Genomic DNA, 21,915 nt, shown 5'->3' with positions numbered 1-21,915 from the left:
CTTCCTAAAGTATGTGCCTGCACCTCAGAGATTCTCTCTTCAGTGGCAGAGTACTTTTGCTTCTTACTCAGTACTTGCTAGCCTGGGAGGTAGGGCAGAGATTTCTCCGTTGTGAAGCTGCCTTTGCAGAATATATGTATAAATAATGAAAGAAATCTGGCCGGGCGTGGTGGCTCATATTTGTAATCCTAGCACTTTGGAAAGCTGAGGCCGGTGGATCACTTGAGGTCAGGAGTTCGAGACTAGCCTGGCCAAGATGGTGAAATCCAGTCTCTACTAAAAATACAAAATTAGCTGGGCATGGTGGCAGGCACCTGTAATCCCAGTTACTCGGGAGGCTGAGGCAGGCAGAGAATTGCTTGAACCAGGGAGGCAAAGCTTGCAGTGAGCCGAGTTCCCACCACTGCACTCTAGCCTAGATGACAGAGCAAGACTCCATCTCAATAAATAAATAAATAAATAAAAATAAAAAATAAATAAATAGAGAAATCTAACATCACTGACTCCATCCTGCTTCTAACCCATATATATATATATATATATTTTGCTTATTCTAGCATGGAGATCAAAATAGCTATGAGAGAAATTTATAGTTAAACTTTGGGGCAAGGGAAACTGAACTCCCTCCTGTTCAAGATTGAAACTGCATTCATAAGGCAAGATTAAAATATGGTAGGGACTTTAACTTTGCTGAATAATAGACTCAGTTAAACAATGACCTGCCATTGCTTAGTGCGTCTTCCTCACTTCCTTGCTTTCCGTGTGTCCTTATGGTAGCATGTTGCTTACTGCTCCAGAGTCACGTAACCGGGGGTCGCAAAATTTATAACTTCCCCAACTACTCCTATAGATAACATCACTATTGTGAAACCTGAAGAACGAGTCTTCGAGTCTTCAAGATATTTTTCAGATTCAGCATTTCAGTAGACCAAGAGACGCCACTAGGTCCTGAGATCCACCCACTCCTGGGAACTGACTTGGCTGCGCGAAGACAGCTTTAGACGCCTCCTGTAATTTCATCCCCAGCCAATCAATTGTTCCAGTTTCCAAGCCTCCTGCCCACCAAAGTACTCTTGAAAAACCCTAGTCTCTGAATTGTCGGGGAGACGGGTTTGAGAAATTGCTCCCTGCTCTCTTCCCATGGCTGGCCCTGTGATGATTAAACTCTTTCTTTGCTGCAATACCCACTGTTCTCATTGGTTTTTTCAGGGCAGTGGCTAAGAAGAACATGTGGGTCTGTGACAGCTGTTCTAGTCCCACCTCAGTTTTAGTCGGGCCTTCTGTCCCTGGATCTTGAGGATAGGGCTTTTTCAGTGATCCTAGATCTCACTCAATGGTAAAAGACCTGTAATCATCTAGGCTGGGGATAGTTTCCAGCCGCTTCCCCAAAGGTAGAGAGATTTTTTTTTTCCTGTTCCTTTCCTCCAGGTATAATGGGCTCTTTTCCTGTGCCCTGGGCCCTTCTTCTAGTGATTTAAGACATTTGTTCCTTAGAAAAAAAGGATTCAGGTGGGCTTCATGCCTTTCCCAGAATGATGGCTGCTCCATTACCTAGGTATGTATTCCCTGGTCACAAGCTTTTCATGAGCTCTGGTGGAGGGCCATGAAGATGCTTCAAACGGGTGGGAATGCCCGTTGTATCGTGAGCTCTGAGTTCTTGGCCACATCTGGCTTTCAGCGATTTATTAAAAATTTTAGCTGAATTCCTCTAACCCATTTGAATGGCAGTCCTGTCTTCCTTCCACGCTGTCTTACAGGTGAGCCTGTGCTCATATCCTAGCCCTCTTTAGAAACGCCTGTCTTTTCTTAGATTTCAGGGTACTTGGTTGCCTCACTACCTCAGCACTCCGATGGGTTCAAGAAAAGTTATCACTTTGTGTATTATCTGTTTTTTCGGGTGTTTCTAATTAATACAGCTTTTTTGGGGGGAGTGTTTCTAATTAAAACATTTTAATGAGGCTGGTTTTCACAGCTGTTTTTATACCATAAATCAAAATAGCCAAGTCCAAAATGAAAAATCACCAGAATGGCAGAGCATAATGAGTTTAAGCACAGAAATTAGATGAAGTTATCTGTTTCTCACATGACTTGATAATCTAAAAAGCAGAAAGTAAAATGGTGTGTTTTAAAAGTTATCAAAAGTGTCCTTGAGGTTGGCCCCAAATGTGTCCTGATGGCCATGCAGGCAGGAGTTGTGCTATGTAGGCAGGCTCTGCTATTTGCTCTTCGCACCTCTGGTTAGTTTACAATCTCTCCTTGTTCTAACTTTTCACCAAAGCCTGATACTGGCGTTTGTTTTCCTTGAGGCCATGTTGTTTCTCATTTAAACATGATTTCCATTTTATGACTGTCCTAACCCTTCATGGTACAAGCCTGTTTCTCTGAGCTACTACATTCTTCATACATTTTTGTTATTACTTCTTCATATTCAGAACTACCCTCCAAAATGGAGGGCTCTTTTCTGACCATGTTCTCAGCTGTTGTACAGGGGACAGGGGCTGATCATGCTGGGTGGTTTGAAAAGCCTAGGGGAGGCCACGTAGGGGAGACCTACTGCCAGGACTATCTCTCCAACCTCAATTCCTGGGGCTTCCACCCTCACATTCTAGAGGAAAGCATACTGCCACTCATCCAAGTTGTGTGCTGTGACTGCTAGTGAAATCTGATCAGCTCTGGGGCCCTTGGCTCTTGGCTGTCAATGCAGGATGATACTGGACTACAGGAGGAAGAGGTAAGGAAGAGAGAGTATGCAGATATGTCTGAAATCACAATCTTTCTGATTAGATATTTTGGCTCTATAATCAATTATTTCTTCTAACACTCACACTTTTCCTCAATTTTTATTTATTTATTTATTTTGAGACTGAGTCACTCACTTTGTTGCCCAGGTGGGAGTGCAGTGGTGTGATCTTGGCTCACTACAACCTCCGCCTCCCGGGTTCAAGCAATTCTCCTGTCTCAGCCTTCCGAGTAGCTGGGATTACAGGCACGTGCCACAACGCCCGGCTAATTTTTTGTATTTTTAGTAGAGATGGGGTTTCATCATGTTGGCCAGGCTAGTCTCAAACTCCTGACCTGAGGTGATCCACCTGCCTCGGCCTCCCAAAGTGCTGGGATTACAGGCGTGAGGCATCGTGCCCAGCCTCAATTTTTAATTCTACTCCTTTCTGCTCTAATTCAGGTAAAGCACAGGATAGGTTAGTATTGTTTTCATATCTGTCTCCTGCATGTATCCTGTCTTTCCCATTGTAATGAGGGTTCCTCAGGACAGAGACCACTGTTCTTCTCATTTCTTCATCTTTTCCTCCCATCCATCCCCACCCCATCTTTCTTACCTAGCAGAGTCAACATTGGGTTAGAGCACTGGATATGGATTGAGTAAATCAGTCACTAGTTGATCCCCATGAGTTATTGCTTTCCTGCTCAGAATTTGTTTCTATTGTCACTCTCGGTATCATTTCCCTCCAGTGATTCCTGAAGACCTCGTTTTACTTCTGTAATTCTTCCAGGGCGCAAGTTAACTGCAGCCTGCCCTTCTGCTCCGGTCAGAGTAAACTCTTCTCCTAGGGCCTCTACTGAGACTGGAGGTCACAGGAAAGAACAGGTGCCGAGCAGGAACTTCCACTGTCCTCTTGTACAAAATACTTTTCCCCGTTTCTAGAACAATAAACCGAGACCCGATTGAAGGCCTTTTCCATAAGACTACTCAACCAGCAGCAATACTTACCTTCGTATTTGCAACTTTACTCAAATACCTTGATCAGAGGAGATCTCCTTTTAACTTTTATTATATATATATTTAGTAGAGGCAGAGATCTCCTTTATTTACATTCCAATCACTTTTAGGATCTGTCCTGCCTTATCAGTCTGCCAATAAATGCACAAGGAGAAATGGATGATGGGAACTTGATGGTGGCAAGATTTGTTTCTTTTTTCTTTTTCTTTTTCTTTTTTTGAGACAAAGTCTTGCTCTGCCACCCAGGCTGGAGTGCAGTGGCATGATCTTGGCTCACAGCAATCTCCACCTCCTCGGTTCAAGCAATTCTCCTGCCTCAGCCTCCCAAGTAGCTGGGATTACGAGTGTGCGACACCACAGCTGGCTAATTTTTATCTTTTTAGTAGAGATGGAGTTTTACCATGCTGGTCAGGCTGGTCTCGAACTCCTGACTTCAAGTGATCTGGCTGCCTCAGCCTCCCAAAGTGTTGGGATAACAGGCATGAGCCAGCACGCCTGGCTGACAAGATTTGTTTCAAACTGGCCCTGGACCCAGCACCCTCCCATCTGCTTCTGACTCCTCCTCACACATCAGTTCTGCTTTGGATACATGATTAATGGACATCTCTGGTTCTCAACCCTTCTGCTTTCTCTCCAGGGGATGGCATGATGGCATATGTCTTCCTTCCTGGCTAGCACCTTTTTAGGGTGGCGCTCACAGTAAGCTATCTCTTTGTCCTCACCCTTCTGTGTGTTGTCCCAGAGAGGAGCCTGCCCAGGTGTTACCTAAGATCTCAACTCTCTTCTGTCCCTGACAGGTTGTGGCAGACTGGGCACCCTCATACTGAAAATCATCATTGAAGACAGAGTAGAATCTGGAGCTTCATAGAGGTGGAAAGTTGTGATAACTTTCCTCGCCCATCATGAGGGTCATAGCTGACAGTCCTATACCAAAAGTTGAGTTAGCAAGATAAACGTTTATCAAAATTTTATTTTATTTTATCAAAATTTTACATGATGCAGGAGCCTTCTGAAATGAAGACCCAAAGACTCAGGGAAGACTCTGTTTTTATGCTTAGGTTCAATGAGGAATGCCTAGCCCTGTAGAAATGTGATTGGACAAAGGGTATAGTCTGATGCTAACAGACTGATGGGGAAAACTTAGCAAGGCCTGTGTGTTCAGATTCTTCTTGGCCTGTGTACCATTCCTTCCTCCTGGGTGTGGGGAAGTACTCCTCTGAAATGAGGGTTTTTAATGACTTTTCTCTGTTGCTTTGCATTTGCTTCTTTGTCAAAGATGAGTTGACTATATTCATGTGAGCCTATCTGGGGGCTCTCTATTCTGTTCCATTAATCTATTTGTCTGTTCTCTCACCAATAATTGGATGCTGTTTACAAGTTCTTCCTGGTTCTAATCACCGTGTTCCTAATGATGATAAGCATTGAGTCATTTCCAATTTTACCCAGTGTCACCAGTTGGGGCACAGAAACAATACCCCAGCGTATGGCACTTTGGCCTGCTGAGTGCTTTGAAGTAAAGGAGATTGGAAGGCCTCAGAAGCAAGGTCTCTCTGACATTCTCTTGCCCTCCTGTCTTTTACCCTTCCTTCTCCCCTGAAGCAAGTCAGAAACCAAAATCCCTCTTCCCCAAAACAAGCCATAAAACTCAGAAAGGTTACTCTCTCCCTCTTCCCTGGCTGAAGTGATCCACCCACTTCGGCCTCGCAAAGTGCTGGGATTACAGGCGTGAGCTAACACCCTCAGCGGGGTATTTGCATTTCTAACGGGTTGTTAGAGATGATGATGCTTTAACACAAAGACCTGAATTCCCTGAGGAGGTGTGGCTGATGCTTAGACCCAGCTGAGGCCTCTCCAACCAGAGCCTCCATCAGTCAATCATTCTTTCTGTTTGTTTTCCTGGTGGTTGCATTCTCTGCCAGGTTTCCCCCTCCTTTGGGGTTGGCAGCTGATTGTAGTGCCTGGCTGTCTCAGCTTATGGGGAAGTGGCTATAAGGAGGAAACTGTAGAGAGGTTTGATAAAAACAACCACAGGGATTCACTGAGCCTGTGGTCAGGATATCAAGAGGAAGAGAAACAAAATTCAACCAAGCAAAACAAAAAGAAAGGAGTACATTCTGAATCAAGTGGCTGGAATCTGAGAGTATGTAAAATTGGAACGGTTTGAATTTATTGCATTTATCTGCCTTCCCAAAGTGGGTCTATAAACACTAGTCCCAACTTGAAACAGAGACTAGACTCTTCCAGACTTTTTTTTTTTTTTTTTTTTTTTTTTTTTTGAGACGGAGTCTCGTTCTGCCGCCCAGGCTGGAGTGCAGTGGCCAGATCTCGGCTCACTGCAAGCTCCGCCTCCCGGGTTCACGCCATTCTCCTGCCTCAGCCTCCCGAGTAGCTGGGACTACAAGCGCCCGCCACCTCGCCCAGCTAGGGTTTTTTTTGTATTTTTTAGTAGAGACGGGGTTTCACCATGTTAGCCAGGATGGTCTCGATCTCCTGACCTCGTGATCCGCCCGTCTCAGCCTCCCAAAGTGCTGGGATTACAGGCTTGAGCCACCGCGCCCGGCTCTTCCAGACTTTTAATGATAATAATGATAAAGACTAAATTTATATGGCAGGTTCTATGTTTAGCATTATTTATGGATTTTCTCATTTAATCTTCACAACATTATATGGTGAATACTAATGTAATCTCTATTTCACAGATGAGACAACAGAGCTTAAAAAGGATGAATAGGCCAGGCGCAGTGGCTCACACCTGTAATCCTAGCACTCTGGGAGGCCGAGGCGGGTGGATTACTGAGGTCAGAAGTTCAAGGCCAGCCTGGCCAACATGGTGAAACCCCGTCTCTACTAAAAATACAAAAGTAGCCAGGCATGGTGGTGCGTGCCTGTAATCCCAGCTATTTGGGAGACAGAGGCTGAAGAATCGCTTGAACCTAGGAAGCGGAGGTTGCAGTGAGCTGAGATCATGCCACTGCACTCCATCCTGGGTGACAGAGCAAGACTCTGAAAAAAAAAAAAAAAGATAAATAATATATCCAAGATTGCACAGCTGATAAGAGACGCAATGAGGCTCTTGATCTGGGTCTGTCTCCAAGCATCTTCATTATGATTATCATGATTTTTGAGTTATTCATACTTTTCCCATTACCAGAATACACATTTTATATCAAATCATCCCTTTCAAAGAATTCTCCTTTCTTTTTTTCCTTAGAGAAAAGTCTTGCTCTGTTGTCCAGGCTGGAGTGCAGTGACATGATCTCAGCTCACTGCGACTTCTGCCTCCCGGGTTCAAGTAATTCTTGTGCCTCAGCCTCCCAATTAGCTGGGACTAAAGGCATGCGCCACCATGCCCAGGTAATTTTTGTTTTTTATAGAGACAGGGTTTCACAATATTGGCCAGGCTACTCTTAAACTCCTGACTTCAAGTGATCTGCCCACCTAGGCCTCCCACAGTGCTGGGATTACAGGTATGAGCCACTGGGCCCCGCCCAAAAATTTTCCTTTCTGACTGGCATATTTCAGTTTTAATAAATAGTGTGCCCCTCTATTCATAACCATTTTGTTTTAGAAATATCTCCTTGTATTTTGTGCTTTCCCTTTCCCAGCTGTGATGAGAAAAAGAAACTCATTTCTGTTTTGATTTAGTGTCCTTGGAAATGCCCTACCTAACTCTGTGTCTATCTCCTTTAATAAGTCATCAAAAAGATATTGTCTGGTTCTTTTGTCTCAGTAAAATGTCTAGTAGTGGTATTTGGATCCCGAGACAATTCAGGGAAGTAGCATGTGCACTGTGTAGGACTTCCTGATCATTTTTAAACTGTGGCACAGAGAAAACCACACAAGTAAAGTTGTAAACAAATGAGGCTTCTTACAGCCAGGGGCAACTGGCCCTACCTGGCTATTGCTAGGCCTGAGAGCCACTCATTAGTTCTGTGTAGTGATAACTCATACAAGGCATGAAGGTGCTGCCTGCACACTGTTTGTGAAGCTCCTTTGGTATTGTAGAAAACCTAAGTCTTTAGTGTCAGGCAGACTTGGTTTCGTATTCTGACTCCACCACTTATTAACCATGTAGCTTTGGACAAATCGTTTTAACTTCTCTGAAGTTAAGTTCTTCATGTGCAAATGAGGATGATAATACTTATCTTCTGGGGTTGTTGAAAATTAGAAATAATGTGAGTCTAGTGCCTCCTCCGTAGTAATAATGTGAAAGGAAAATAAAAACTCAGGACTCCAATTCACTATGCCAAAAGAAAAAAAAAATTAAACTGAAAACTGAGTCATACAAGAAACTGACTTTCCTTTCGATCCTAAGCAGATAGCTACAGACAAAAGATTAAAAATCTCCACAGGTGGCCAGGTGTGGTGGCTCATACCCGTAATCCCAGCGCTTTGGGAGGCCAAGGTGAGTGGATCACTTGAGGTCAGGAATTCAAGACCAGCCTGTCCAACATGGCAAAACCTCAGCTCCACTAAAAATACAAAAGAAAAACAAATTAGCAGGGCGTGGTGGCAGATGCTTGTAATTCCAGCTACTTGGGAGGAGGAGGCAGGAGAATCGCTTGAGGCCGAGGTTGCTGTGAACTGACGTCACACCTCTGCACTCCCTCCTGGGCGACAGAGTAAGACTGGCTCAAAAGAAAGAAAGAAAGAAAGAAAGAAAAAAAACTCCACAGGTTATTCTGTTTCTACATTATCTTACATAAAGTGCCGATTTACTGAGAGCAAGACAATACTTAATTGACTATTCCCCTACCTGCTCCTTTTCCCTTATAACATGTGGATTATCATACTCTTCCTCTTTCCCCTCCAGTCTGCTTTTCTTCTAAATATTGAAACCCTCAAATTCATCTTTGGAGAAAGTCACAGACCACATACTGTTTCTTGTGATTCCGTGTTTTTTTCTTCTGGGCATGTCCTTAAACTTGGCAAAATAAACTTCTAAATTAATTGCGACCTGTCTCAGATACCCTTTGTTTTACAGTAAGAATTCATATGCTTACATAGTAACTATTCATTTTGGTTTCTTAGTGTGTTACCTGTATATTGTGTGCCTTTGTTTCTCATGATATTTATAAAGTATTGATGCCAGCTCATTGTTATCTCATCACCAGTTAAAAAACATAATTTTTAACCTAAAAATTAGATAAGAGCTGGAGATGGATTTGGGGGTAGAATCGGGGCAGTAGTAAAAACATGTGTCAGAGTGGGTGGGGCTGTTGAAGGTTTCTGAAGACCACAGAATGTGATAACAAGGTTTTACAGTGTCATTTCCTTAAGTATTAAAGTATTAGAGCTTGCTTCCTGAGAGGGCATTTGGGAAAGAGTCCCCAGAAAGGGGCCCCAGGAGAGATTCCGGAGAAACTCGTGTTCTGGAGATGTTGAGGGTGAACAAATGGTGATGCGGATAATGACAGAATGCAAGAAAAGGGAACTAGCATTCACCGGACACCCGTGATGTACCAAGCACTTTGCTAACCCTCATATTCTCTTTTACTTTCCAAAAACCTGTAGTACTGTGGTTCTCAGCTAGAGGCAATTCATCCCCTAGGGAACACTTGCCAATATCTGGGGGCATTTTTGTTTTCACAACTGGGGGTGCCACTGGCGTCTAACAGGTAGAGCCCAGGGGTGCTGCGGAACATCCTACAATGTTCAGGGAAGGTCCTCACAGCAAGAATAGTTTGGCCCAAAATGTCCATAGTGCTGAGGCTGAGAAACTGTGCTTAAATGGTAGGCACAATAATCTTCACTTTTACAGATCTGGAACCTGACACTCTGAGAAGCCGCCTGGCATTCAAACCTAAACCTAACACAGCTTCAAAGCCCATGCTCTTTCACCATGCCATTGCAGTGAGAACAGGGATGGAAATGAGGGTGGCAAAAATGACCAAGATACAAAACCAAGGCACAGATTGGCACTCAATAGATATTTACTGGGATATTCATTAAATGGAAGAATGAATCAGAAAAAGAATGAATATGGGCAGGGGAATAATGAGGATGAGCGTGGTCATTCTATTGCCATCCTGACATACCTCCTTGTCCTTGTTCCACAACTCAAAAGTGAGTCTGGGATTCTGACAATAGAGAAAATTAAATGATGGTAGGTGGCCTGGAGCCCCCATGCTCAATTTCAGGAGGAGTCCAGATTCCAGTGCCTGGGTCTCCAAGTGGAAGTAGAAGTACTAGATTGCTGGTGCATGCTGTCATCCATCGCCCTTTCTCAGGAGGATAGAGACTGCAACAGGAGGTTCTGAGCTGAGTTTTGGTGACCATTTCCCTCTTTCTCCCAGAGGCCCAAGCCAGCTGTGGCCTCAGAGGGAGAAGAAGGGAGTTGTTTCCATAGTTTCTAAAATTTCTGTGAATTTGAATATGGGCTACGCCAGATTTATCTGGGAAGCTCTGAATCTTCTAGGAGGGAACAACTGAGAGGAAAGAGGGTGGAAAGGGAGGAGCCTATGATAAAACAGAACATTTCTTTTTCACTTCCTCTTTCAGACTCCAGAATTTGTTTGCCCTCTGGGGTAGAATCCGCCAAACTTGGAGAGAAGGCTGTGACTGCTGTACTCTGGGCACCAGCTCGCTCCAGGGAGTGATGGGAATCCTGTCATTCTTACCTGTCCTTGCTACTGAGAGTGACTGGGCTGACTGCAAGTCCTCCCAGCCTTGGGGCCACATGCTTCTGTGGACAGCTGTGCTATTCCTGGGTGAGTCAGGGCCCCCGGGAGGGAGAGAAGAACAGGAAACTCGGTTGGGGATAAGCCTGGGCAAGGATGAGGGGTGGCATGGGAAGCCCGTCAGGACACCCAGGGGAGGGAAGGCAGGCTGGTGAAGATGAAACCCTGACGACTCTGCTGGCTTTGGAAAGTCATCCAGTGTGGCAGAGTTCAGGGTTTTTTCTGTGTCTTTCACCCAATCTCACTGAACACCCAGACTCTTGATGTTCTGTCACTTCCCACATCAGAACCCGCTGTGAGAAAAGTCTAGTAACCTATATTTGAATGGCAAATGAATGGCCAGAGTGTTTGCCTTCTTTGAAATTTATGTTTCACAAAAGACCACATCTTAGTCAGGAGGGCCAGTGCTGCCTTGGATAAGGGGTAGGGAGGAAGTTATAAGATGCATTTTTGGGAGGAGGTGGCGGTGGCCATTCTCCGTGCCCGTGAAACCACTTCATGCAGCAGAAGCCTATCATCTTCATGTGTAAAAATATTCCCCTGGGCAGAAGCACAGGGAGATCTAGGTTATCCAGAGAACAGGGGCTCTGAGAATACACACACCTGGGTAAGTCTGGAGTGATGTGTTGTGGGAACCAGAGAAATCATGCATGCTTCTTTTTACCACACAGACCATGATGGGGAGGTACTTGATCTGATCAGCAAGAAAGCCAGGGTCTTAGGCCAACATGGAAGGCTGTTTTTAGACTATGTTCTCAGCTGTTGAACAGGGGACAGGGACTGATCATGCTAGGTGGTTTTGAAAGCCTATGGGAGGCCAAGTAGGGGAGATCTACTGCCAGGACTATCTCTCCAATCTCAATTCCTGGGGCTTCCACCCTCACATTCTAGAGGAAAGCATACTGCCACTCATCCAAATTGTGTGCTGTGGCTGCTAGTGAAATCTGATCAGCTCTGGGGACCCTCAGCTCTTGGTTGTCAATGCAGGATGATACTGGGCTACAGCAGAAAGAGGTAAGGAAGAGAAACTATTCCTCCATGAATGGGATGCATGGATTAAATTCGAAGAGAAAGTAAGGTGAACTACTTCATTTGTCATGTGGGGAAGCTCAGGCCTAGAGAGGTGATGTGCTTCTTTATCTCTGCTCCTAGTGCTACTAATGTGCTAGTCACCTGGGCAAGATTCCTGGGAAAGATCTTTGGTATTTTCTCCCATTTGCCTTTTGGTAAATCATCAAGGATTTACCCTATTTTTTTCCACTCTTACTGGGGCTTCCACATTTAGGTCTTCATCACTCGATAACTCAATTTTTATAGCACCCTCTGACGGGGTCTTGATTGCTCCTGTCTCCCCTCCCGTGCATCCATGCTGCACACCAAGGCCGTGGCATCTTCAGGTCCAGCTATGGCTGTGTCAGTGCATTTCATAAATGCCTTCTGTGCTGCTCCATTGCCTACTGCAAAAACTCTAATTCTGCCCTGCTAACCGTGTTCCCCATTGCACCCCAAATGGATCTTCTTCTACAGCCAGGCAATATGTACACTGCACTTTCTGTTTTTACCACCTTTGCTGCTGCTGATTCTCCAAATTCTATGTGCAGGCACTGTTCTAGGACTTGGAGACTTATCAGTGAGCATGACTGACAGCTTTCCTGACCGGAAATACGAGGTCAATGAACTTACTGTGAAGCAACAAGTACACTGGGTGGGAGCATGTTTGGTATTTACTACTATTTATTAACTGTGGAATGGATAAATAATTAGTGACGTCTCTCTCCTTTCCTCATCTTTTTATTTTTTTTCTCTCCCTCTTCTTCCTCTTCTTTTTTCACCCTCTCTCCCACTACACCGTCCCCCTTGCCAATCCTACTGAGGTTTTTAGCTACCACTTCTATGTCAATAACTCCTAAACCTATTTCTCTTGCTTGCTTCTGTCAAGTATAATTTTACATTTCCACTGCTGGTTGGACACCTCTAAAACGATTCGCCAGCTCAAAAACAAAGCATATTCAAAATCCAACTTATCATCTCCTCCTTACAAATGTTCTTCTCCTGCTAACATTTGTATTTGTGTAAGCACAGCTACCCTTTTCCTAGTTATCCAACTTAAATCACCCCCACAGTCTATTAAATGCCAACTTCTCTCTGCCACTTAAATTCTTTCTGCATCTGTTTCCTCTTCTTCACCTCCTGTTGTCAATACAACTTTGGGCTCTCTTATCTCCTGCCTAGATCCAACCAGTGAATGATTTCCAGAGCAATGGCACATAAAATTAATATGGCTACTGCTCTCTTTGAATTTTTATCCCACTGAGGGATATAAATGAAAAGTAAACAATCAAGAAGGCATAAGTACAAATGGAAAAGGACTATGAAGATGTAAATAGGGTATTGTGATAAGATTAGTTGTGGGGAAGACAAGAGAGCAGCCTACTTTAAACAGGATGTTATGTAAAGATTTTTCTGAGGAGGTGACATGTAAGCTGAGACTCAACATGGTAGGGATTTAGCCATTTGGTGATCGAGGACGCATTTCAGGGTAGAGGGATTGGCATACAGAAAACCCCCAAATTTGAAGAATGCCAGGAAGGCAAGTGTTAATGAAACTCGATGAGTAGGGGAAGAGGGTTCTGAGCTGAGGCTGGAGAAGTAAGCACGGACCAAATTGAGTAGGGCTTGTAGGCCATTTCCACTTTATTTTAAGACCAAAGAAAGGCAACTGAAGGCTTGTAAGCAGGGGAGTGACATCATCTGATTTCTTTTTTTTTTTTTCTTTTTTAAGGAACTAGCTTCTTTGTTGAAAATGGATTGTAGGGGAACCATAAGAAGTGAGGGGACAAATTAAGATACGGGAAAAAGCTGATGGTGACCTAAACTGAGTAGTGGCTATAATGGGGGTGAAGAGAAGTTAGTGAGTTTGAGATCTAAGTTGGAAGCAGGATCAGCAAGACTTCCTGGTATGGAAGGGGCTGGATTTTGGGAGACAGAGAGGTTAAAAGATGGCTTGCAGGTTTCTGGCCTATGTAGCTGGGTGGATAGTGAAGATAGATATTGACATGAGGAAGACGGAAAGAAACAGAATGTGTCCACTTGATATGACAACACGAAGCCATTGGTGATTTTGCCAAGAAAAGTTTTAGTGGACTGCTGAGGGCCAAGTCCAAATTGCAGAGAATTAGACAGTGAATGGAAGAAGAAATGAGGACAGCCTGTGTAAGAAAAACAATGGAGAAATTTAGTTGTGAAAGGGACAAGAGAGACCAGGCGTGGTGGCTTACGCCTGTAATCCCAACACTTGGAGAGGCCAAGGTGGGTGGATCACTTAAGGTTAGGAGTTCAAGACCAGCTTGTCCAACATGGTGAAACACCATCTCTACTAAAAATACAAAAATTAGCCAGGCATGGTGGGGCATACCTGTAATCCCAGCTGCTCAGAAAGCTGAGGCAAGAGGATTGCTTGAATCTGGGAGGCGGAGGTTGCAGTAAGCTGAGATGGTGCCGCTGTGTTCCAGCGTGGGTGACAGAGTGAGACTCTGTCAAAAACAAAAACAAACAAACAAACAACAACAACAACAACAAACTGAGTGAAATGGGGCAGTAATTATATGTGGTGGAATTATATGTGGTGTCAAGGAAAAGTTTTTTTTGTTTTTTTGTTTTTTATTTTTAGTGGAAGATACTGAAATAAATTTACCATTGATGGGAAGATCCAGCTAAGAGGGAGAAACTGGTGATGCAGAAGAGAAAGTGAATAACAGAAAGGGAAATCCTTGAGAAGATTAAAGGGAATGGGATCAGAGTACTTACTTGAGACTGACCATAGACAGGAGGAGAGATACTTTCTCCAATGAAATTCAAGGAAGGAGAAGACAGGAGGAGATGCAGATAGACTGGTAGATTTAGTCGGGGGACGATGTGAGATTTTCTGTGTAACCTCTTTTTTTTTCTCTGTGAAATATGAGGGAAGGCATCAGCTAAAAATGAGAGGGGACTGGAGGCAGAGGGTGGGATGAGAAAGTTTGGGGAATGAGGAAAAGATGAATGTCACTACTCAGAGTAGCAGAGCAAATGTCTTGGAGAAAAGTCCACAATGGCAGTTCAGTGTCCTATTGAATGCGGTGATCACACATTTACTGCATCAACAGTTTGCCTTCTTGTGTGGTAATTTCAGTAACATGCAATTGAGCAAGTAAAGGCATGGAGAATACAGGTGCATTTGGTAAAGATAGAGAAAGGCAACCGAAGTTAAGGGGATCTGCAAGGAGGTAATTATAGTGATGCCTCATTGAATTCAAGCTAGATGGGGGTGGGTGGGAGGTGAAGGCAAACATGTGCTCAAGGATAGACAGTGGTAAGATGGATGCTTTGGGGTTCTTGATAAGGTCAAAGATTATTCTGGGGGCTCTACTTGAGCAGATAAAGTTCATCTCCAAAGAAAGAAAGTTTACTGATGATGAGCAGTTCAGGGAGTGAAGAGGCCAGGTGTTTGATGGGTTATCCACATATTCTGGATCACTGCAGTCATCTCTCTTTTTTTTTCTTTTTCTCTGACCTCATTCTTCCATCACAATTACTTTCTTTCTTAATTAATCTCTTTGGCATTTCCCCTGTTCCAATCTATTTGACACTGCACTTTCAGCCCCAATTTGAAAATTCTGAGTAACTTCCCACTGTATACTGAACCAAGGAGCGAACTTATAAAAAATTAACTTAAATTTATTTGAAATTCACCATGTGTCATGTAGCACACTAAATGCCTTCTCTGGATTATCTCATTGAATCCTTACAACAACCCTATGAGGTAGATACTGCTGTCATTATCTTCATTTGCAAGCAAGGAAACTGAGGCAGAGAAAAGTTAAGTAATTTGTGAAAGGTCACGTAGCAGTAGTGGAGTCAGCATTTAAACTCAGTATGTGCCTTCCCCCACTGTCACAACACCTGGCACTAGGAGCCCTCCAGAGTATGACTTCTACCTTGCTTTCCTGCTTTGTCCCTCATTATTGGAAGTGCTTGAGGAGAGACCAGAAATCAAGTAGAAGTTGGGCTGCAACTTGCTGGGAATGTTGCCAAGTACCTGCTGCTCCTTCCCATGGAATACCTCTTTCCTCTCAACCAAAATCCTATCAGTCCTGGAAGGTCCTTGACGAACCTGGAAGGTCCCATCTTCTCCATGGAATTCTCCTCCTTTTGAACCCCAAACCCTCCCAAACACAGAGCCCTGGGATCTTTTCTTTCTCTGAACCTCCATAGCATTTTATCCATATTCCTCTAATGGCATCTCTTTTACATCAGATTACACATGTGCTTATCTTCACCGTTAGATTCTTGTCCTCAGTGGAAGTAGGGACTTACATTCTTTTCCCTTAGTAGAACTCAGCATGCATTGCAGGGCAGTGGGAAACCAATGCAGGTTTGTTGATTAATGTTGTATTGCAAAGGAAGGAAGTGATTGGTCCAAATGTATATTTCGAGGTATTGGAGCATTGGGACCAGAATCCAGTTCTCCAAACTTTGAAGCCAATGCTTTCTCCACATTGCCTCCTTTTCGCCCCTTGGTTCTGCTTCCATTTCCTTCCATACTTTTGTCCCTGAAAATATACACGCGCTTGGAAACTTCTTGACTTTCTCTCAGCCCAGATGCAAGAGAAGACCCTCACCCATGGACAGATGGACACACACACACACGCACGCACACACACACACACACACACACACACACAGACAGCTCTGATTCACCTAAGGACCCAGCTTTGCTTCTTTACCCAATAATAGCACCCACAAATCTTTACCCACCCTAGCCCACACTGCCTCCCCTATGGAAGCTCTTTTCTTAACCCAGTGGCATCCCCCTACCCCTGCATGAAGTCACAGATCTTGTGTCCTTTTGCAGTCTCTTTCTCCTTTTAAGAGATATTTCTAATAGCAAAAACCTGGAAGACCTAAATGCCAAGCAATAGAGTTGTTAAATAAATCACAGGACAGCCAAATAGTAGAATATAGTGTAGCCTTTTAAAATGACAACATGGGTGCACGTGGTGGCTCACATCTGTAATCCCAGAATTTTGGGAGACCGAGGCAGGTAGATCACTTCAGGTCAGGAGTTCAAGACCAGCCTGGCCAACATGATGAAACCCCTTCTCTTCTAAAAATACAAAACTTAGCTGGGTATGGTGACGCAGACCTGTAATCCTAGTCCTTGGAAGGCTGATGCAGGTGAATCACTTGAACCTGGGAGGCGGAGGTTGCAGTGAGCCAAGATCGCGTCCTTTCATTCCAGCCTGGGTGACAGAGTGAGACCCTGTCCCCCCCAAAAGTAAAATAAAATAAAATGACAACATAGAAACAGATTAATCTACTAGAACTTGCATTGCTCAGTGAAAACTCAGGTTAAAGAACAGTTTTTAGAGGATATCCTCATTTACACTTATGTATGTCTGTATGTGAACAGCATGTGTGTGTGTGTGATCACAGAAAAAAATCCAACAGGATGTATGCCAAGGTGATAATATTTTGCTTCTGTGTATTTTCTATTTTTCTGTAGTGATCGTGGATTACCTGTGCAATTTCTACCCCACTCCAACAAAAGAACAAATCTTGCTCTCAGGATAAACTCTGGCAAAATTATTTATACTGATGCATAAATCATATGTAAAGCCCAACAGAGACCTCTTTCCTGAGGCATATTTATTTTAATCAGTCAAGAGGGGAAGCCAAAGGAAAATGTCACAAAACAGGTGGAAGAGGGTGTTATATAATTTTATTTCATTTTTGTTTGTTACTGGGAAGGAGTTCTCAGTCCTTTTGAAAGTGCAGCTCATCCAGGCAGTCCCAGGGAATATGTCCCAGGGATCATGAGGGCTGTGCTGTAGATGAAGGGCGTTCTGGGCCTGGGCAGTCTCTGGGCCAAAGAGGGCAGGTGTTCGTTCAGACACTCCGCTGTGGGCTGATCTTTGCTTTCTGTCTTACAGCTCCTGTTGCTGGGACACCTGGTAAGTACTCCACCCACAGCCTTTCCTTCCTCCAGGTCCCCTTTTCCTCTCCTCCCAGTGCCCTCTCTGGAGGTGCTCTAAATGTACCAGCAACTGAGCCCAGTACCAAGTCAGGGCCAGGAAAGGGTAATTGCTCCCGAAGGATCCCCTGCTCCCTCTTCTGCTCTCCTCCTTCCTTTTCCTCCTTCCATGGAGGCAAGTTGTGGGCAGCCATGGTGTTCAAATGGGGGAGCTGTCACAGAAAATGAGAACTCTGACCTCGCTCTCAACTGCCTTCTGCTGTCCAAATAAAACCAAGAGCTTCCTCTCTCCAAATAAAATTCAGGCACATGCAAAATCACATGGCCTGCATATGTTGTCCCCCTGTGTTGCTAAATCCTTGACTGTGCATGTTTCTGAGAGCTTCAGAGAGCCGTCTCTGTATACCTCTGGCTACACTTTCCTGAGCACCTCTGTGTTTGTGCCACTCAGCCTCTGCCGCCCCAGGACTGACCCTCCAGGTTTTCTCCCTCTCTCTTTATCCGTCTAAGGCCAGAGAGGCTCATCTATGCTTGGGTGTGAGGACGGGCCATCTTGACATCATTTTTAAAAGTACACAGAAGGACATTAGGTCAGAACGGAAACCTGATATCCGACTCCCATGCCTGCCATCTCCACCAGAGCCCCCACTTACCTTCAGTCAGCCCCAGAGAAAATTTATCCACCAGTGTCCAAACACCTTTGTTTATTGGGGAGAAAAGTTAGTCTCAAAAGAGTATGTATGTATGGGGTGTCTGTGTGTCTGTGGTGGTGGGGAGAGGTTGGTGGGGAGAGAGAGAAGGAATTGGTGAGGATTATCTCTTGGTGAAGTATATGTATTTCTAGGGTGTTTCTCTTGCCCGCTCCCTCCCTCTTCTCTTTTGCCCTGTCTGAATCCCTGGGCTCCCTGGGGCCCTTGTGGTGGGATGTATGAGCAAAAGCAACTGCCTTCAGTTGCAGAACCATTCTGGGCCTGGCTCAGCTTTTGGTGCCCCCAGTAGGCCCACAGGTGCTTCTGTGTCTGAGATTCAGGGCCTGCTCAGGCTCTTGGGCTTCCTCTTCCTCACGCTACCTCCTCTCTCTGCCCCTCAGCAGCTCCCCCGAAGGCTGTGCTGAAACTCGAGCCCCCGTGGATCAACGTGCTCCGGGAGGACTCTGTGACTCTGACGTGCGGGGGGGCTCACAGCCCTGACAGCGACTCCACTCAGTGGTTCCACAATGGGACTCTCATCCCCGCCCACACGCAGCCCAGCTACAGGTTCAAGGCCAACAACAATGACAGCGGGGAGTACAGGTGCCAGACTGGCCGGACCAGCCTCAGCGACCCTGTTCATCTGACTGTGCTTTCTGGTCAGTGGAGGAAGGCCCCGGGGTGGACCTGGGAGACCCAGGACGGTTGAAATCTGCTTTCAGGCAGAGGTTTGCAGGAAAGAGGGGTGGCCTGCTTACTGGGAAGCATCAGTGTGAGTTGCCTCAGCATATATCAATGGTTGTTTTTGCCTCAGTCCTGATTGAACAGAAGGTTACGAGGCCACAAACAGGCAGCCAAGTGTGAGAGAAGCAGAAGGAAATCCCGACTGCATAAAACCCATTTCCATTTTAATGGCAGAATTGAAAAGCACAAACAGACCACAACTGAATCCTAGCCCTGGAAATGACTCACTGTACAAACATGATTAATTCATTTAACCCTTGAGTTTCCATTTCCTCACCTGCTCCATGGGGCACTAATGCCTCCCTCAAAGGCTTCTGGTGGGAATCAGTGTTTCCCTGCCCCCATCCCACCCTCCATGCCCCTTCTCCACGTTCTCACAGTGCTAGGTGCCCTTCTCTGTCTTTCTCTTCCACCAGCCTGTGGGAAACCTGAGATGAAAGTCGTGTCTTACCCATCTTTGTATTTCCAGCATCTGAAACTGGGCAGAGCTTAGTAAATATTTTGCTGGAGAGGTTGATGATCTTACAAAGCTCCCATTGAAAGGTGGCTCTCTGTAAAGCAAAGTTACAATGAGATTGTGATGAACATTGTCCTTGTTGCTTTTCACTTGATCCTCTCCCTTCACCTGAATAGCAAATTTTCCTCAAATGTACACAGCAAACGAATGACCCACTGGCGACACTGCTGCCTTTAGACCCTGCTGGAAAGAAGCTCCACACTTATTAACATTCTCCAAGTAAATTTGTCAAGTAGCATTCATCAGGTAACATTTGTTGCACATTCATGACTTTCTGCTGTCCACACAGGCATATATCCTTCTCACATGCAGACTCCTCGGTCAGACTGGATTCCTCCTTCCCTCCCCGACATGGAAGAGATCGCATCTTAGGGTCTCTTGTGTTCTTCCTACAGAGGCCTGTCGGGCAGGAAAAGGCTGCAGCTGCCTTCCTGGGAGAAGGAGGAGATGAGTGTATCCTGAACACCTACTATGTGCTAGGGCCTATTGTAGATACATGACATTATCATGCCCATTTTCACAAATGAGAAAACTGAGGCTCAGAAGACTTAAATTATCTGCCCAAGAGTTCATAAATGACACAGCAAGCATTAGAGTCCAGGACTGTCTGATTTCAGACCTAAGCTGTTCCCTCTGCACACCATGTCCCATCAGTAAGGAAGATCTGGGTCTCAGAGCTGAGCCAAAACCTCCCGGGTCCTCTGGGGTTTTTTGCATCTTTCAGAGTGGCTGGCGCTCCAGACTCCTCACCTGGAGTTCCGGGAGGGAGAAACCATCATGCTGAGGTGCCACAGCTGGAAGGACAAGCCTCTGATCAAGGTCACATTCTTCCAGAATGGAATATCCAAGAAATTTTCCCATATGGATCCCAACTTCTCCATCCCACAAGCAAACCACAGTCACAGTGGTGATTACCACTGCACAGGAAACATAGGCTACACGCCATACTCATCCAAACCTGTGACCATCACTGTCCAAGGTATGGGGAATCTGCCAAGATGTAGGGAGGGGAGAAGAGGGGATGGACAAGCGGTAAGGTCACATGGGCCTACACGGAGGTCTGAGAAAGGCCACAGCAGCAAAATTGGGCACTGGAGCAAAGAGGAGTGGTGTGGAGGCCTGGCTAAGTATTGGCCAATGAGCAGGAGTAGGGGCCAGAACTTGGAGCCCTCACCTCCCAGGTAATAGGTAGTCAGGCTCTTGTTCCACTTTGAAATGCAGGCCCCAGACTAAAGATGGCAGCGAAGCAGAGCTTCCTCATTGGTGCAGAGGTTCCCCAAGCTCCTGGGCATTCCTAAGAGCTGAAGTTTGCCTCCTTTCTTCTCATGGCTCATGTTATAGCCATTCACTCCAGAAAACCTGGCATGTCATAGTCTGTTCAAGGCTGTGCTCCGTAGAGTAATGATGCCTCCAGCTATGCAAGGCTTTGGGCCCACCCTCCCTACTGCCCGCAAGGGCTAAGGGGATTCCTTCCCTGTGCTCCTGCCTGCTCGCCAATGTGCCTTTATTAGTTTGGTGGAGAAACCTGGATAGGCAGGAGGCATAAGTCCAGCCACAGAAACCCTGTGCAGGTGAGGCTGGGGGATGTATGAGTCTTGCATTGGTGAGTGACTCAGACACAGAAGAGCTTTGGGTGACAAGCACTAGGACATAGCACTGGAGGAGGTGGGAGGTGGGACAGGGAGAATACAAAAGTTGTCATTCAAATAGTAACCCCATCCTGTCCTAATGTCTGTCTTTCCTAGTGCCCAGCGTGGGCAGCTCTTCACCGATAGGGATCATTGTGGCTGTGATCACTGGGATTGCTCTAGCGGCCATTGTTGCTGCTGCAGTGGCCTTGATCTACTGCAGGAAAAAGCGGATTTCAGGTTTGTAGCTCCTCCCAGTCCCTTTTGTTATCAGTTTCCACTTGGTCCAGACCCTAACCCCAGACATTGCCAGAATCCCTCTCTTAGGGCTAGATACGCATTCAGATCTAGGCCCGTATTGTATTATATTCATTTGTTCATTTATTAGATCATTCATTGACAAGACTTGAACAAACTAGCTTATGTGTCAGCCAATGTGTGAGACATGGTGGGTGATGCCAAGATGAAGTCCAGTCCCTGCCCTTGGGGAGTTCTCAGCATTGTGAGGAAGACAGAAGTACAACTAGGCCATTATAGTAAGATGGGATAAAAGCAATGATAGGGACATGAAAAGCCTAGGATAGGAGTACAGAGGAGGCTCCATAGCCCAACAAGGGCTGAGGCAGTTGGAGAAGGTCTCGGGGGGAGCAGTGTAGTGCAGTGATGGAGTGCACATAGTGGGGTCGGACTGCCTGGGTTCAAATCTAGTTCCACAGCGTACCAGCTATATGACCCAGGTGAGTCACTCCACCTCTCTGTGCCTCAGTTGTCTCATGTGGAAAATGGGGACACTAATAGGACTCACCTCACAGGGTTGCCATGGGGATGAAAGAGGCTGACGCTCTTACACCAGTGCCTGTCAGGCAGTAACAGCACACAAGCAGGGCTGTTGCCATTCTGGAGGAGGTG

At 45.4% G+C, this 21,915-nt stretch overlaps 1 protein-coding gene across 5 annotated transcripts in view; it reads left to right on the top strand.

Annotated features, from left to right (window-relative positions):
* The first annotated feature begins 10,213 nt into the window (after positions 1–10,213).
* Positions 10,214–21,915, top strand: part of FCGR2B (Fc fragment of IgG, low affinity IIb, receptor (CD32)) — a 16,712-nt gene continuing 5,010 nt past the window's right edge. For 2 of the 5 annotated variants that reach the window (XM_011996127.1, XM_011996130.1), the window contains exons 1-4: positions 10,214–10,446; positions 17,388–17,408; positions 18,519–18,776; positions 20,103–20,357. In XM_011996127.1, the coding sequence (XP_011851517.1) occupies positions 10,335–10,446; positions 17,388–17,408; positions 18,519–18,776; positions 20,103–20,357 (646 nt within the window). In that variant the 5' untranslated portion in view covers positions 10,214–10,334. The remainder of the gene's footprint in view (positions 10,447–17,387; positions 17,409–18,518; positions 18,777–20,102; positions 20,358–21,915) is intronic. The other 3 variants (XM_011996128.1, XM_011996131.1, XM_011996129.1) reach the window with 2 other exon arrangements.

The sequence above is a fragment of the Mandrillus leucophaeus genome, unplaced genomic scaffold, assembly GCF_000951045.1.
Source record: "Mandrillus leucophaeus isolate KB7577 unplaced genomic scaffold, Mleu.le_1.0 Scaffold502, whole genome shotgun sequence".
Classification (NCBI taxonomy): domain Eukaryota; kingdom Metazoa; phylum Chordata; class Mammalia; order Primates; family Cercopithecidae; genus Mandrillus; species Mandrillus leucophaeus.
The sequence above is the reverse complement of the archived record's forward strand: the minus strand, read 5'-3'. Positions and strand labels throughout refer to the sequence as shown.